General features: G+C 37.6%; 1 protein-coding gene across 4 annotated transcripts in view; it reads right to left on the bottom strand.

The window, feature by feature from the left end:
- SYNE2 (spectrin repeat containing nuclear envelope protein 2) overlaps positions 1-18,325 on the bottom strand; it is a 186,390-nt gene that overhangs the window by 137,929 nt on the left and 30,136 nt on the right. For all 4 annotated transcript variants that reach the window (XR_004253309.1, XM_032188232.1, XM_032188235.1 and 1 more), the window contains exons 4-24: positions 17,722-17,817; positions 17,378-17,455; positions 17,194-17,286; positions 15,756-15,937; positions 14,623-14,819; positions 14,047-14,144; positions 13,168-13,269; positions 12,296-12,433; positions 11,254-11,418; positions 9,531-9,643; positions 8,694-8,850; positions 7,057-7,153; positions 6,669-6,856; positions 6,342-6,506; positions 5,518-5,691; positions 3,588-3,746; positions 3,156-3,329; positions 2,086-2,220; positions 1,775-1,930; positions 376-587; positions 44-119 (exon numbers count right to left, since the gene is read on the bottom strand). Coding sequence is in view for 3 of the 4 variants with exons in the window: in XM_032188232.1 (XP_032044123.1) it covers positions 44-119; positions 376-587; positions 1,775-1,930; positions 2,086-2,220; positions 3,156-3,329; positions 3,588-3,746; positions 5,518-5,691; positions 6,342-6,506; positions 6,669-6,856; positions 7,057-7,153; positions 8,694-8,850; positions 9,531-9,643; positions 11,254-11,418; positions 12,296-12,433; positions 13,168-13,269; positions 14,047-14,144; positions 14,623-14,819; positions 15,756-15,937; positions 17,194-17,286; positions 17,378-17,455; positions 17,722-17,817 (2,955 nt within the window). In the remaining variant the exon portion in view is untranslated. The remainder of the gene's footprint in view (positions 1-43; positions 120-375; positions 588-1,774; positions 1,931-2,085; positions 2,221-3,155; positions 3,330-3,587; positions 3,747-5,517; positions 5,692-6,341; positions 6,507-6,668; positions 6,857-7,056; positions 7,154-8,693; positions 8,851-9,530; positions 9,644-11,253; positions 11,419-12,295; positions 12,434-13,167; positions 13,270-14,046; positions 14,145-14,622; positions 14,820-15,755; positions 15,938-17,193; positions 17,287-17,377; positions 17,456-17,721; positions 17,818-18,325) is intronic.

The following is an 18,325-nucleotide window of genomic DNA, read 5'->3' as shown; positions in this document are numbered from 1 at the left end:
TCTCTAGACAGAGCAGTTTTTCTTAACAGCATTGACTTCTTACCTCCTGTACTGAAAGTCTATCAGTCTGTTCAGAAGAACCAGGCTCTTCTCCATTCTCAGAAGCAACAATGGAGTCCCTATGATTTAAAAGAAATTTTGGCTTAGGAACAAAATATGGAAAACCAAGGGAAGAAAAGAAACCTTAGCTAATGATTAAAAACTAAGAGCACAGCTGTGCAGAAAAGTTACCAAACATGCTCATTTATAAAACCTCATATTAAATGTTTAGAAAGTACAGTTCCCTGTAGTAATGTACTTGTTAGTACATTTGCATGTCACAACACATACTGATACATCTGATTTCTATGAGGTTACAACACATCATGCACTCACTGTTTCTTAGACAGCTCTCTTTTTCCAGCACGAGACAGCAAGGCTGTGTGAGTATCTGACACAACTTGTTGAAGCTTTTCTAGCTTTTGTCCGCAGTCTGCAATGAATGCCTGAATGTCTGGGACAGTTTCTTTTGCTAGTCTTCCCAATATTTTAAGATCTTCTAATGACTTGCTAAGTTCTCTCAGGCTGCCTTCCTGTGAAAAAAAGGCCTAAACAAAGAAAAATAATACAATAAACTCATGTTAAGCCATAAGGATGTGCAATTCTAATTATTCACATAATTATTTTTTTTCTTTTTCTATTGTCTTCTTGGATGAATGCACTTGAAGTGTAAGCTGTCAAACCAGGAGAAAAACATTTATTTTCCTTGAATCTTTTTCAAATAAAGCCAGGAAAGAAACTGAGATTTCTGGGAATGTGTTCCCCAGCTGCATTCCCAAGACTATACTGACTCCTGCTTGATTTTGAAACTCCTTTTGTTACTACAATTCTATCTACTTTTGATCCCAAGTCCTCTGCATACTTACATTGAAAATACATGTTCTATTGACTACAGAAAAAATAGAATTGGAAAATGTATTTAAAGTATTCCCCACCGATAATTCTGCTTTTGAGTGTGAAATCAATATATTAATAAATGTAACAAACATATGAGCAGAAGGAATGCACCTAAGGATGCTTATTTCTCTTTTCTCCTGCTCATGCAATATTTGTTCAGAACGAACCCATGAGAAGCAAATACAAAAACTACACTTAATTCAGCAAAGACCAGAATTTCAACAAGAGAGCATTTTCTTACCCTTGTAAGTGGTAAACTGGCTGCATCAATGCATATTAAAGAGGGTGGAGGAAAATACTAATAGCAATGAAGTAGAAAAAATATTGCTTACAGAATATGTAAAATTCACTATGGCTCAGCCCAGTAAGTAAAAAATGAAAGTCTTATGCCTAACTGAATAATTTGTATGTAGCACAAACACAGAGGTGAAGTGGGACTATTGCACTGTGAGAAGTTACTCTCACTTGAAGGCACCTAAACCAGCTATACAACTATAACAAAATAACTGTAACAAATCAAGAACACAGAAACATTTCTTATTTTTACACTTTGCAGAGATAAATCTGTTTTATGCTCCAAGGCTGTACTAAAAAAAAAAATTGAAAAGATACCACGCATACAACAAGGAGATAACTCTAACAAAGAAGCTAGTATCTGCAGTCAAAAATGCAATGAAATAATTTGGGTGGCCTCTTTGTTCTGTGTTTACATAACACCAAGCAAAAACTTCCACAAACACAGACTGCAACACTGTATATTAAGGAAGCAGGAGCAGGAAGGACAGACAATGCATTCAGAAAGAGAGGTAGGTGAGCAGAAAAGGAGTGGGTCAGGTACCTCATGTTCCTTGAGAAGCCCTTTAGTTTTATCCATACTTAGGAATTTCTTCTCTTTACCTAGTTGCTTATTGATTTTTTTTAAGGTTGTGTTAAATTTCTTTTTTTCCCTCTCTATCATGAGCTGGACATAGGACATAATTTCATGATGAACTGCCTGCAAAATTCAGAACACATTATCAACATAAGATGGGCAAACAGTATTATAAAGCAAACAAAAGCCTCAGAACATACTGTGGCAAAAAATTGTTTTTCCAAGCTGCCAGGCCTAATGAGAACAGACAGTGGATTCTCCTTCCTTTATTATCTCACCTCCCATCTTTTACGAACATCTTTACTCTTTTCTTCCACTACCAGCTTTTCCTGATCAGATGAAATATTTTTCAGTTGTTCAGCTGCTTTCAAAAATTTGTCAAGAACTTTATTGTCCAGAGCATTAAAAGCTTCCTGCAAAAAAGCACCATAAAGAAAAATAAACAGAACCAAATGTAGCCTATTTACCTAGTAAAATGACTTGACACAACATACAAAAACTATGCATAAAGCACATATGAATGGCATGTATGGGCTATAGTCACCCTTGCATGGATGAATACATGGGCATTCTCCACTCTCACATATCTGCCAAAAAGTTGCAGACAACATCAGTGTATGCTTTTTGGAGCAAAGCTAACAAGAAGCAAAGTAGCAAACAAGAAAGATTAAGGTTCCTGAACTCTGCTTCATTTCCAGGGAACATACGTGCCATGTCCCACGTCTGCCAGGAGGCAAGTGAAAGGTCTGCACAGCTGCATTGGGACCCTGTGAACAGTTCCAGAAGCTCTGCACTGCCCCTGCCCATGGCTGCCCAGGACTCACTGTGCAACATGAGGCAGTACAGATTTTGGGCACTTCAATTTTTCCTGCCTCAATAAGGACCTCTTTAAGAGATCTGAATTCTGAGATCAGACACTTTCTTTACAATTTACTCTCTGGGGAAAAAAAAAAAAAAAAAAAAAAAAGAAAAAGAAAAAAGTGGAGATTCAGCATTTATAGTCTACTTCAATAACTTGTCCAAAAATTTAGGCATATGATTCAAGATGGGAATCTTATTTATTTATTAGGCAACAAAATGGCTGTACCCACAGGCATCTGTGGATAATGGAATAATTTAAGTTAGGACAGGGCACTGACTAAACTGGTATACAGCTTTATATTTTCTTATTCAAATAGTCTACCAAGTCAGTATGGGTTAAAATACTAAACCAAAAAGTTGGGAAAAAAACATTAATAGCTACCAAAAAAATCTCTCTTACTTTTCTCACTGTGGTACCTTAGCTTTTCAAATGCCAAATAACACAAAAAGAAATACTCCATCCAGCTTGTTCAGAAAAGAAACCTACCTCGTATCTTGAAATATGCTCTTCGGGACTTAATTTTTGACTGACAAGTTGCACAGCCTTTGAAATAGAGGCCTCAAGGTCTATCTGTGATTCTTCAAAATTGAGCAAAGCTTCCTTTTCTGAGGGACTCTTCTCAGATTTGGGCAGGATGTTGTTCATGTCACCCATGACAGCCTTGGAAGAAAGAGACTTTTCAGAATACGCACAAGTTTCATTCATTACATAATGTGATTGCTTCATTACATCACTCAAGTTTTTCAAGTTGAGATACTGATCTTTGAAATGATCTAATTTTTGCCCCTGGCAAAAGTCTGGGAGTCTGACTCCAATAGTCTAAAACCTTTCTTGTCTTACACGACAGAAAAGGACTCTTCTAATTTTAATTTGAGATGTCTGTGCATATTAAGTCTAATAACAATGAAGAAGGAGTACCTCTATTTTGTCTCTAGCTTCTTTAACTCGTGCCTGCAAACCAGCGGTGTGAGAATGCTGTTGGGACGCCTGATCTGAAGCATTTTGCATCAGGGATTGCAATATTTCTTCTTCTGCTGCAACTTGTTCTTGGTACGAGGTTCCTTTTGCAGCCAAGCTCTGGTTAAATGAAAAGCATTAGAGTCTGCACAGTATTTATGTTAAAAGAAACTGAATTAAAAAGCCAGTATTGATCACGGACAATCAATATTTGGTCAAGGAAAAATCTCATATTTCAATTATGGTTAGTGTATCACACTGCAAAATTTTGGTGTAGAGAGAAAGAAGTCTGCTGCCATCCACAGGGGATTCTGTTTGCTGACAAATTCTGTCAATGTGATATTTTCAGTACTTTGCCTCAGAGTCAATTAGAAGTATATTTTAAATATGCTCTCTCACCTGAACAGCTTCCCACATGATTGTACAAACCACACATTTGGATATGCATCATCTGATTTGCAGACACCCAAAATTAAGTGCATATCAGGACTCAAGATTTTCTAGTGGTATATTGAATCCTAAAAGGCAGGAAGCAGCTGGGTATTTTGCATGCAGAAGTGGTGTGCCATATTTGAATATTTATCATGAGAGTCTCTATTAGGGCTGTTTTGATCTATGAATATTCAACACATTTTCCTGTTAGAAGTTGTCAGTTAGCATTCTTTAAAATCAGTGCTTTGTTCTGGATCTTGACCTATTGTACTGCAGGCAAAAAGGAACCTGATCTCTTCTGCTCACAGACACATAGACACGTTACCACTCACATTTTGGAGGCTATATTTCAGGGTGTCTTTTGTTACGCCTTTGTTTTTAAGGAACTATTGTCATACTGCAAAATGAGGCTTAATTTATAAACATACGCCCACAAAAAGATGAATATATTCTTTTCATAACCTCATACCTCTTAATTCTGTAAACTAAACACAGTGCAAGAAGGCACAACTCAAAGTAAACAAGCACAAGGACTGGTTTGCAGTTACCGTAAGTGGATTTAATGTACTGAAGAACCTCTGTGCTTAATCTTAGCACTTGGACAGAGGAATTCCAGTGAAACCTGCTTCTCATGGTCACCTTCCTACCACTAGACTATACCACCACTGTTGCAGAAACAGCAAACGGGAACATAAGACAGTGCTTCAGCTTCTCCAGTGCAAAGCCTGGCATCTCTGTTCAATATCACCTTCACTGGCTAGTGAAGAAAACAAATCAGACTTTGCACTGAAGCTGATGAGTTCGCTGTACATATTTCAATTTGCCATTTGCTGGGAAGGAACCATAATCCACGTAAGAGAGACAGGGGAAGCAACATAACGGAAGTAACAAATAAATTCATCACTGCTCATTGTGGATGTTTAGAACCAACTGCCTATAAGCTGAGATACACAAATTACCTAGCATGCTGCTGAAAATACTTCCAAGTATTCAATTTTTTTCACACATAAGCCTAGACTACAGCCAAGCTGTTCCAAATCTCCTGCTTGAATGGGAAAATACATAATAGAAAGCACTGTATCACCAGGGAAAATTCTAGTCTCGGCACCTTGCCAAGTTTTAGTCTGCTGCAAGTGCTGTGCTGGACAGGAGCAATTAACACCACTAGAAAGCATGCTGCTGATCAACAGCACCAGTGGCACTTCACTGGCGCTTGCTTGTCATCTGGACACACTGCTGCTGGAAGAGTCACTTGTAGTTAGCTCGTCTGGGACTGATCCTGGGAAATAACACTGAACTACTAGAATTGGCTGACTTTTTACTACTTTGTGTTACAGCACAAAATCCACATTCGTTTCTGCTTCACCAATGAATGTGTGTTTTACTCCAACAACTAATCTGGGCCAAAAGATGAGAATCTGATAAATGAGTATTTTAAGCTGTGTATTCCCATTTTCACCTGCAAATATTCCTTTCTCTGAGGTTCCACAGGCGCCTTTTGACCGATCTCACCAAGCAGGCATCCAACCTCTGCTGCCCAACTGTCCACCCCTCCAAGGAGCTCTTCAATTTTCTCCACGCTCCCTGGAAGCTCCCTGGCCTTTTCCACAGTATCTGTGCTCTCTTCGCCGAGCTATGAACAAAGAGCAACATGTTGCATTTTTTTTGCCACCATTTATCATGACAACAGTAGTGTTAATAAATATCACTGAAAGGCCCAACTTATAAAATTAAGAGCTCTAATAGTCCCAAGCAGATAGGTAATGTTGTCCTTGTGTAAGCATTCTAGGAAATGTAATATATGTAACATTAAGCAGATTCTATAGGAATTTACAGCCGGCTAAAAGCCTGTCAAGTGAACTGGTGTGAAGTTGCATAATCCTAGAAATACCTGTGCAGCATTAACTACTTTCTTCTAGCTGAGGCAAAGATTATACAACTTAGGAAAGGTTCACAAGCTCTCAATATATGGAGTACATCCACCTCTAGAACTAAATAGAGAATTTCATCCTGCCATAAGATATCCCTTTGTAGGTGGTTTCAAAATTTCAATTTAAAAAACTGAGTATTTTCCAGAGTGTTGTAAAGAGCATTTAACTGGGTTGCAAAGACTTATGAGTGGGATGGGATGTCCCCGTGTATTCTCTGTTCCTCCTGTTTTAAAACTGGCAATACTGAGTTGACTGAAAGATTTGTTGACATGTGATTAACAAGCTGGTAAATTTAGAAAAGATGATTTTGAAGGCTGCTTGTTGAAAGAGTAGTATGAAACTGGTGACTTACAAAGTGTGTCCTCTTGATAAACTTAGCCCACCTCCTGTTCAGTTTCTTCAGCTCTTTGGCAATATTTGATCCGACTTGCTCTTTGCTGACTTCGATGAGATAGTTTCCAGCTTCATTTAAGGAACCATGCACTGAATTCCAGCTTGCCAGGATCTCAGCAGGGATCTAGAGAGAGGCATTGAAATAATTTCAAGCAGAACCCTGCCATGACTTTACTTCCAAAATGAGGAATGGAAAAACAACAACCACAACTGTCACATATAATGCTTGCCTTCCAGGAGGCTTCCAAGTACCTCTGCCATGAGAAAAAGAAATCCAATGGCGTACCTCTTTTGGATGCTCATTTCGCTTTTCATCCAGCCATGTCTTTAATGAGTGGAGATTTTCTGTATAATTACTCCAGGAAGACAGGACTTTCTGTAGGGTACTATTTACATTGGCAATATAATCTCTGCACATAGAAATCTTTGACTCCACCATCTTAAAAAGTTTGGTAATTTCTTGAGGATCACCAGCTAGGACATTAAACAAGGGATACCATTATACATTTGGAAATATATATAAATATACATATATTTTATTTTATATATATATATATATATATATATATATATATATAGTATTTTACACAACACTTAGGTGGGAATTAAAACTGGTGATGGCACATCAGTTCAAAACAGAGGTTTTCATTATCAGTTTTTGAGGAGGAACTTACCTAAGCCAGGACTGCTTATGCTTTTATTTTTCAAATCTTCACAGATGTGAGTAGCAGTTTCTAGCTGTGTTTCAAGTCTCTTTTCTTCAACGAAATTCTGCCCAAAGTGAAAAGGAATTGGCATGGGTAACACTGACCCACATAAAATTTAATGGTAGGAAATACAGCTCGGGACATTTATTTTTTTGATACATGCCTACAACCTCTAGGTTAAATGTAAACTGAGCCAAGCCCATCCAGCAACTCATCTGCACCTTTTAGTCTGAATTTGACCCATTTGCTTTCTGCTCATGCAGAGAGTATCTTAAATGGAAAATATTAACTCCTGAATAGCACTGACTGAGTCATAGTCCTGCACGAGTCAGAACTACTTATTCTGAAACATTAAGGATGTAGGGCAATGCTGAGAAATGACATCTAGAACAATTCTGGCACAATTGAGTCCCATAAGTTAAAAAAGTAATTAAAGTGGGTTTTTCTGCATGCACAGAAATATCATTGTGCATCGTCCCTGCCTCAGATCAAGTAAGATCCAAACTAAGGACAGAAAGGGTCAGGAAAGAAGGAATGGGAGCAGATGAAGAGACTTGTGGTTTGAACATACACTCAGAGAATGAGAAGGTTGGTCCTCAGCCCCAGTTAATCTAAGGTGCATCTCAACCCATAGCAAACCTTACACTCCTATGGGAAAGGTTCCTGTATTTTATCAGCTTAAGAAAGACCAGAAATTACACTCATAGAAATAACACGATAATAAGTATTTATGAAACCAACTGAATCAAGAAACTGAGCACAGGTTAATGCTGTAATCCCACCTCACCACAGGGTGAAGTTAATACTACTCAAGAAAACTGAGATTTTATAACTTCCTGTTGTAAAGATGATCTAGTCCAATGAAGGCTCCTTCCAACTGAGCTATTCTATTCTATTCTATTCACTAAGACGGAATTCTCAAGGAGTCCTGTTAACCGGAGAGGGGGCAAATATATTAATCTCTCAGAGTCTTGATGCATCTTTGGCAGTACTTGGCGTAGGGTAATCCATCCCCATATATAGCCTCTATAGGCCTACATGTGGCATCATTTTGCCGTATTTTTGCACCCCAGAAGCTGGGCTAAGCATAAAATATAACTAAACAAGACAACCGGGAAGCATAAGGAGGTAAGGAAGCTGGAAAAAGGAAAAGGCAACAGCTACAGCAGAATTAGCCAGCGCTGCCAATAATAGTTGATTTTGAAAATAGTAACTACTGAACTATTCCAGAGGCTTGTATGGATTTGAGCTAGGAAAGGACTGCTACTGCTGGCTCTATAAAAAGTCCAGAAAGAAAGAAATTTTCCCAGTAAAGAATTGAAAAGGGCAGTGAGAAAATTAGTCACAGTTGTATCTATTCCTCTAAACTGAAGAAAGAATGAATGTTCAGAGCAAAACTGGAGGACACAAAGGGAAAGAAAGCTTCTATGGAATCTATTCACCCTCCTTTGTCTAAGTTCCAGAACTCAGAAACCTACCATGCTTCTGCTAACTTTCACGGTATCTTCATATGAGGATAGACACATGTTTAAATCAAAGAGAATAGATGGAAGAGGAAATATTGTCAGGGTGTGATTATGAAATATGTATTATTTTAAACTTACATTCCAATTTTCTAGCAGTGATTCCACGGATTCTTTTGTCCCATATTTTATGTCCCAGATATTTAGCTTTGACATCACCTCATTGGCAATGGCTGAGCACAGTCCATAGTGATATTCAAGAAGGGTGTTGGAGTTTGTGAAACACGTATTGTTGAGTCTGCAAACAGTGAAATGTTCCAAAAGTTGACTCAAATCAATAGATGTAGAAGGCAATAATGTATAAGGGTTTTAGCCTAAAAACTCTGAATTACATATATTATATAAAAGCATCTTTTTTCATATGGTGGGAGGAACATTTTAAGATAACAGTTCACTTTTTTTAAGTAGAAGCACTTTTGAGTCAATATTGACTGCTAAATTTATGGAAAATCTTAAATGGTAAGAAAAGGTGCATCTGCTATCTGTATGTCAGAGGATCTAAGACTACAGATACAGATTCACTAGTAATTTTTTAGAAAATCCCCCAACATCTTAATAGGGTTGTACAATCTGTAAATCTCGGTGATTTTAAAAGGTGGAAATTTAAAACTGGACAGAGAATTCCCACCCACAGAAAAATCTTTATACAAAACATTTGTGCTTCCTACCCACAGTTGCACAGGGCACCTGAAAACCTCCTGCTAATGACCTTCATTTTGCACACATAATTAAGACTTTCATTGGACTAATGACTGGACCTGTCTGCTCTGCATGCCAGTCAATCTGTGCTTAAATGGAAAATGCTCTTTTTCTTCAAGGCACGGATAAATTATGTGCTTTGTTCAGAATAAAAGAGGAAGTCATTTGCAGAACTAGACCACAATATAGTCAAAGTAGAGTGAATTTCAAGCTCATAACCTTCTTTTCATTTCCTCTAGCTTTTCAGGAACTACCAGCGGCATATTCTTCTCATCTTTATTCTCAAATGATTGAAGGGTGTCCAAGTGAGAATCAAAACAATCCATCAAGCCCTGGGGAGAAAGGGAAATAGTAAGTCATTCATTTCAATGCTAGAGTCACCTAGCATTGAACCTTGTTTGACTCTGCAAGTCACCTGCCATTGGAGTCAGAGCTATTAAGAACCAGTCAGCACAAGGCAATCTTTCAGTGCCGTTATTCATTAAAGCGCAATGAAAGTATTTATCTCATCCCCTTCTAAAGTGGATATTTACAGCAAAGCATAATTTCTCCTATCCCTGGGCATCTAGTTAAATATAAGGAAAGTGGAACTATTCTACCTATGCTATCATTTTTTTCCCCACTTTTACTACCATATTTAGAACAAAAATAAGTCATTTTAACAGTTTCAGGATATTGTTATTCTTTGCTATGTGATGGCAAATACTGACAGCAAAACCTAGTGAATAAATTTATTATGTCACAATTGTTTAATGCTTTATTTGAATGTCCAATAGATTCCACTTAATAGCATGCTGATAACATGTCACATTAATTAGTTGTGAGTATTGGTGGGTAATATCCTGAATTTTGAGAGAAAGTACAATTTGCATCATGAAACACCACTGTAGCCACAAGACCCATATATGAGCCATAATAATAAGACTGGTTTCAAGGAAGCAGGAGGAAAAAACTCTCAGCAGAATGTCTTCCCATTCCATCAAAACAGATTTAACAGAAATTAAGTATCGTGGGCTTCTTCTTCTTAAAAATAATAATGATTTTATCTCCGTGTACAATGGGGGGGGGGGGGAAGAAAATCCTAAACCAACATCTTCCTCTGTCTCATTCTTACAAATGCTTTAACTGCTTATTCTGAAAACAAAAACCTTAGATCAAACGGCTAACATTTGGCAAAGCCATTATCAGTAGAAAAGCCACCTCTCATACCAGGAACTAACTAGCAACAGTACAAAAGAGTGGTGTTATCAAGCCACTCACAAGACCCTCTAGATCCCATTCTTTCAAAATCATATCAATGACATGTCACAAAAACATCCAACTTACCCTTGTTCATACAAAAACAAGTACAGAACCACAATGATCAACCAGGCATTGACACACCTATGCTTTTTAAAGTTTTCAAACTCAAAAGGACATTTAAAATATTATCAGTGTAAAGATTTCAAGATCAAAATAAATAACTTGCACGATACTGAGGTATCAGAATACCTCCCATTGCTTTGAATGGAGTAACAGAGTGATTCAGCAAATACTTAACTTTAAATACATAAGCTGTGTGAACTCGTTGGAATGTAACCCTGAGCCCAAGTGCTTTTCTGAATAGATATGTATTAAGCATAGATTTAAAGATAAGGATGCAATTACCCTGTCTTATTACTTAACAAACAAGTTGCAGGAGCCACATAAAAAGAATGCCATAATTTATTCATTCAGTTAGCATTCAATTTTAATCTCACTCCAGTGAAGTCAGAAAACTTCCTTATAGACCTATGCAATTATTTAAATAAACTCATCAAAATCAAAGAGATCTTCAGAAGGGCTTTTCATCTTCAGAAGATAAACATACCTATACTACTTCCTAAAATGTCAAACAGTAATTCCATAACAAGTGCTTCGGTAGGTCAGACTGAAGCAGAATACTCCGTTGTGAGCAGCTTACCTTAAATATCACAATTATTTCTCTGAAGAGAGACATTGCTTTAAATGGGTCCTGCAAATCAGGCAAATCTTCGGCTTGCAGATGTTCTACCTCCTGAAGCCAGGCCTCAATGCCATCCAGAGGTGGAGGCAACATCTGGTCCAGCTCTGCTTTCCATTCATTAATCTTTAAAAGGAAAACAAGCGATTAGATTTGTCACCATTATTTTCTTCCCCGTCCCCAATATACAGACCTATGTTCTGTAAGCTGATGCTTTAGACACCCCAGAAAACAAAAACAAAAAAATCTGTCACCGTTCAGAAAAGGAGCTTCCAGCCGAGTCAGCTGCAAATCAGCTATGTTCACCTGAGACCCATGTTTTCTCCCCAGCCTGTCATCTCTGTAACACTACAGAGAACTTAGAGTTATTCTCCTCAGCTGGTGGCCAGCTCAAGGCCTGGCGACAGAGATGTACACTAAATTACTTGTGAAGTGAGAGGAACAACGGATGCTCTGGACAGCTTTCTATCCTGGGGACTCACAGATGAACATCCATAAAGAGCAATTACCAGCAAGACCCCAATGTATCCCCAGTTGCAACAGATGGAGGCAACACAGCCAACCTCACTGAAAAGCACTGGCCAAGCAGATCTAACTATATCACTACCTGTGCCATGGGGAAGAGGGTATTATCACCCTTCTCCTGGCTGCATCATTATATGAGCCATAATTATGTCCCAAAAGAATCTTTTAAGCATAAACAAGCCCAAACCTTTGATCTGAAGACTGCTCAGAAATAATCGCATGCCATTTTTTGCAGACCTCTCACAGTCCTGATGCTCAGGAGGCATAAGGGTAATACACAGCCTCCTTCTTACTCCTCTTGGTCACTGTACATCACTCAGCTTTTCAGAGCTTCAGCTTCAGGGTCAATATTGTTTTTACCAGTGCAAATAAAGTATCACCTCCCCACTTCTCCCTGTGCATATTCCTGGGGTAAACTTAGGCTTCTTCACCAAACTCGTTCACATTGGTAACAAGGTGAGCTAGAAATGCCTCTGACCTGAGCAACCAGTTTACTCCACTCTTCTCTCATCTGCTGCTGGCCTTCACTCAGCTCAGCTTCACTTCTTTTTGATGACAACAGGGGCAGGAACGCTTTTTTTTCTTGGTTAAATGCTTCCATAAATGACATCATTTCCTAGGAGTAGTAATTCATAGAAGAAGACTTAGACTGAAACTCATGAAGCCAAGTCCTGGCTTTGAACATATTAGTATAAATTCCATTAATATCAAAGGTTGTGATGCACGGAAAGGCAAGAGTAAAAGGCAAGGTCTGAAAGTATAGGTGCCATTCACTAGCAAAATTTGTGTTTAACATCATGTCAGTGCCATCAGGACCTGGATCTCCTCTCCCACCAAGAGAAAGAGAAAATTCCTCCCTTAATGGTCTCCTGCAGACAATTTTATTACAAACTCTGACTACAATATAAACCAAAGGACATTCTACTTTAGGTACAATCTATAGCTAGCATTTGTAGTAACCCTCTGTTTCATTAGCTGGGAAAACCTGCCATTACTGTTATCACAGAAACAGAGAAGCTGACTCTGAGAAGGGCCTAGGAGTTTGAATCGTGTCCAAGTCTTGAACTATGTCTTTTAATTAATTAGACTTTATCGTACTCTCTTCAAAAACCCTGTCTTTGCTCAAAAAACATAAAGCATATATCTGTTTTCTAAGAAAAATAATTTTATCCTATCCTTCCCTCTATCATTTGAGAGCATTTACCAAATTCATTGTCAGGTTTCCAACTCTCGTTAAAAAGTTTATTTAAAATTTAGGCTTAGGCAATGAAAGATAAAAGAGTTTATGTTTCTGGGAATATTTTTTAAATGTATTTTTGCAAAATCAGTTAAATACTAAATGCAACTTACTTTGTACTTCTGGTAATGTGTTTCATTCTCTGTGTCCATCAGCAACTTTGCTAACTTCTTCCCTTGCGCAGCCAACCAGCTCACAGCCTCCGTTAATTTTCCCTAGTAATTAGAGCAGAAAATTTAATGTTTCCATTTTGCAAGCCTTGTTTTTTAATTCACATTGTGCCATAAAATAACACATATTGAGTATTCAAAGCTAATGAGAAACAAATAATATTTCCTGGGGACCCTAACGAGCTTTGGGTCAGTCACTATTATAAAACAAGATCAAAGTCGTAAAATTGGCTTCTGGATATATGAAGGCATCTTAAATAAAAGAAGAGACTGATTGTAGTCCTGTTGAAAGGAGATTATCGGTATGAAAATATGTGAATAGGCAATTAGTATATAAATTCTAATAGGAATATATAGAGAACAAGCATCTTGTTTTTCCAACCAGCATAGTCTGTAAAGTGACGATTTCTGTCTGCTCTGAGCTATTAAATTTAAAGCTGGTTGTTCTGTACATTTGTAAATCTTTCTCCTCCCCAGTACTTGCATACACACTTGAGAGCACACACAAAGACAGCCAGGCTTAAAATGTCCTCTTCAATAATTAAATGAAAAAAGAAAAAGAAAAAAACAAAAAACAGCCTGCACAGCATTTCCATCAGTATCATCAAAAATCTATCACACCGAGTGATAGCTACCATACAGGAGCATCAGAAGGTTCAAGCCAATTCAGCCCTGTCAGTGGCTAAATCAGAGGATCCAACCATGAAGGACAACAGTTACTGAGTCATGTTAGAAGATGGGGAACAAAAAAGTACCACTATTCTTGGCATTTGTGATGCACATTAATTAAAAAATGCCTCAGTGATAAACCTCACAGCATACCTGCATGTCTTCAGTCTCCGGCATATTTCTGGAGTACTGCAAAAACTGAGCCACATACGTCATGATTGATTTTTCATCCGGATTCGTAATGTCAATATCTACAAGAGTCAATATGCCATTTACATAATTATGCAGCCCTCTAGACTTGATCACATAATTACACACTATATTGCAGTTATTAAAACACATTACCATAAACATGTTTATTTTGCAGTAGCTCAGTTAATATACCACTGACAGAAATTAATATGTAATGAACATTTTTTCCTTGGGAATACTTCAATATAACATAATGAGCTAATGAACAAGTTTCTCCTATGAATGGGAAAGTTTTATATTCTTTCTTCAACATATTATTCCAGTGTATGGTGCCAATTCAAATATCCTAAAAATCCTAAGCACACTTTAAATGATATAATAAAGAACCACATCAGAGTTAGAGTATTACGGCAACGATCAATGTTTCATTTCAAACTTGAACACAGGCTTACTTTTTCCTCTATTACAAGTCAACACAGGCAGGATTATGTTAATCTCACTCCTTACAGCAAAGACATAAAAAAGCAGATCACTTACCTTCAGGTTCAAGAAGCCGTGGAATATTGAGCTCCAATTCTGCAATTCTGAAAGCCTCATCCAGGTTTTCCTTATTACTTCTGGCTTTTGCCTTCTCCAAATCAACTAGACCTGGTCTTAAAGCATTGATGATGGCTAAAAAAGGCAGTCCGCTTCTCCAGCTTGACTTGAAGTCAGTCACACTGATAGAACCATGCCTATTCCAAAAACAATTAGAAACAAAATGTCACAACAAGTTTACTCAGATGTCCTATGTACGAGTTTAGAAATACATCATAAATTTGTTAAAATAGGGTACAAAACAAAACAAAGGAGTTACATAGAAACTTGGCACAAAATTTCTGCAGAAGTTGGGTCAGAAAACAATACAGACAGTACTACCAATCACTGCAACCATATATATGTGTGTGTGTGTGTGTAGTTTTATATATATATAGTACATAAAAAAGAAAATATATACATTACTTTTTTTTGCAGAATTACAGTGTTTCTATCCTACATTGCATTTCCAATATTCTTTCTGAATATCACCTTTGCTCTCACTGTCTACACATTCTATAATCTACAACGTATTCTACACAATGTAAGAATAAGCAAAGCACTGAAGTTGCTGCAATAGATGTGTTCTTATGCTCACTAAAATCCTTCTTGGCAATCCTGCAGTGTTTTGACAGAATGTTTGTAATTCTGTTTGTCTCACGTTCCACATCAGATGTGGGAATCCTAGAAATGCTACAGTTTCCATTTTTAAAAAATATAATTATTGAAAGTTTGTTAACCAATGCCAACCAAAAGGATTAAAACTAACAAATCATGTAAGCATTCTGCTAGACTTATCACACAGGAAACTGTAAGTCCCTAAAAGAGAAAAGTGAAACAAACCAATTTACATTGTGGTGTTTTATTAGTAGGATTAACCTCACTTGATTATACTTAACGGGCTCATGTCAAAACATTTAGGGCCTGATTGACTCTAAAAGTGCTGATAGCATCATACAAATTTGAAAGTATTTTCTGCTAAGCTGTCACTAAGTAATGTTAAAAAAAAACAAGGCAAGGAAAAATACTCATTTAGAGAAAAGTAATGAACACAAAACGTAACACACTATTTGTAAGACTTGGATGGAACTTACAGTGAACACTGATCTTTTGCCCACAACAAGAGAGCCTTTGTAGCAGATATCTTCCACCGTTCCTTAATTTTAGCACTTTTTTTAGCTGATCTGCTTGCCTTTGGAGAAGAGTCAACAGTACTTGAACAATCAAGAGAAGGCTGATTGTAAGTGCAAGCAAGTGTCCTGGCAAGTTCTTCAATCTATCAGGAATGATGGGAGAGTTTAATCAGGTTTCAGTGAAAACTTACCAAGACAGCAACAGCAGAAAACCACAGAGAATTAGAAAGGACTCAATTACAGCAGTAATAGCAGTCCTCAGCCCCCAGAGCTCACATCAGGTTTCCCAACCATTGCCAAATTTTATCTGTTCAAGATGAATTATTTCGTGCTGAATCATTAGCTAATTTTTTTGGCAGGAAATATTCACCCAAGACATCCATGGGATAATGTGGGTACCAGCACTGGCATCGAGGCACCTCCTCAGTCAGTGCACTTTCCTACTTCTACCAGTGAATGTAGCCCTTGGTGCTGTCATGCCTTGTACTAGGCATGTTGAGATGTTGCCTGCTCACTCAGAGTGCAGGAAAACCTAATCAATGGGCCTCAGAGATCTACAGTTGGTTAAAGAGGCTTGGCTTACGTAAAAAGATAATGCATACAGCCATGTGCAACACAAGAACCACAAGTACCAAAGTACCCTCACCAAGAAAAATGTGGGCTACATCTACTACAGTCAAATAACTTTGCTTCTTGACTTCTTCCTGAGCCCCTGTCACCAGCTCATCCCCAGTGCACCTATGTTAATTCACTGTGGGGTTCTTGCTAGAAGATAGTTTGGCTCCATCATTCTCTACAGTTCTACAACAGGACTCCAGCAAGGCCTTGTGCTTTCAAACACCCCTTCCACCCCATAACTTCATGCCACACAAGATGCACGTGCAGTATCTTGTGTAAGAAACATCACTACAACAGCTTTCATATTATTTCAGGTACCTAGTGCTGAAAAAAACAAATAGCAAGAATTACAATAGCAAAAATTGTGAGCACAGCCAACACTGAATGAAGAGGGGTCTGCCCCTGAGGGAGATGGATGTGAACCACTTTGCACTACTTGCTCTATTTGGTGTTCTATTTAGAGCTTAATCATTACAGGCCTTAGACACATTAGGCAAAGTTTAGCCCATTTTTCAACTAGTTATTGAAAAAAACCTATGCATGCTACCATTTTCAATTAGATGTTGTTCATCAAGCTGTAACATTGTCATTGCATTGGAGAAACCACTCAGAGACACAGGCAAGATGCACTGGTTCATCTCTTCTCTGAGTTGTCACTTCAAGATGTCAGAAAATTATCTGTTTTGTACTAATTCATCTGTTTGGGCAACCACGTATGTCAACACATTTTTGTGCTCTTTCCCTCTACTGAAATATTCCCTTACGTTGCTGAAATACTTACATGAAAATGAAATATAATTGTCCAAATTAGGCCAAGCACAATGGAAGGTTTTCCTTCAATAATGTCAGCAACATGAATATTTATGAGCTTGAGCTAGTGGGGAAAAAAAAGGACCATTGTTAACAAAGAAAATGTTCCACCAGCTAAGCGGTCTTTACTTGTGAATTTTTAAGTTAATACTCACTGATTTGCTCCTTAAAAATGTCAAGGCATTTTCTATGTTGCTTCTGCACTGAAAGGTATTAAATCCTTTTTCCCGTGGCTGTGAAGCAAAAAGATTTTGTTACAATCTCAGCAGTAAAAACTCATTTTATTTTCATTTTGATAAGGAAAGTCTTAAAGTGATTTATGAATGACTAGAATAATTTCTTTCACTGTGTTTCAGTGTCTATGATGTAAGATTAAGTCACTTGCAAATAGTTCTGTGACTCCAGAGGGATCGCTCATGATCTCACAACTTAGCATATCCAAAATTCTCTTCTGGGTTTGACAAAGTATTGAGTTAATATTTGTGTTGTTCTGCCTTACCAGATGTTGACCTGAAAGAACTTCCAACAGATCCAAAAGCATATGTCCTTGCTGTATGTCTGTATACAGGTCTGAGATAACAGAAGGAGGTGTATGCTGCAAAATAAATTTCAGTGCTGATCACACCATCTTTAGCCATTTTGAATTCACCACACTATAGAACACGGCAGATTGTTCTACTTTATTGTTAAAATAATATTGTTAGCATCTTTTTTTTCACAATAAGCTGAAATATAAATCCTGCATCTAATCAGCTATATCCTGCTCATTCTAACCCACTACTACATTTGTTTCTTATTCTCTCTTGCCCTGTCTCTGAGTTTTCTAAAAGTTTATATTAGGCCTTATTTTCCAGTATTTGTTATATTTTTTGAGGAGGTATGTTGCAAAAAACAGTAACTTTGTACAAAAGGAAAGTTATGAGCAGAGGTTAATTCATTTTTTGACTTCCTAATCAATGTACCCTGAGTACAAATTTGACTATAGGGCATAACTAAATCCTCACTCTTTTCATCCACTTGAAAACATCATAAACCTATCGTGAGCTCAATGGCTTCTGCTCAAGTAGGAACCAAAACAGGACTTTTTACCTGAACAAGTCAGA

Source organism: Aythya fuligula, chromosome 5 (genome assembly GCF_009819795.1).
Source record: "Aythya fuligula isolate bAytFul2 chromosome 5, bAytFul2.pri, whole genome shotgun sequence".
In the NCBI taxonomy this organism is placed as follows: Eukaryota; Metazoa; Chordata; class Aves; order Anseriformes; family Anatidae; genus Aythya; species Aythya fuligula.
This window is presented reverse-complemented; position numbering and strand designations above follow the sequence as displayed.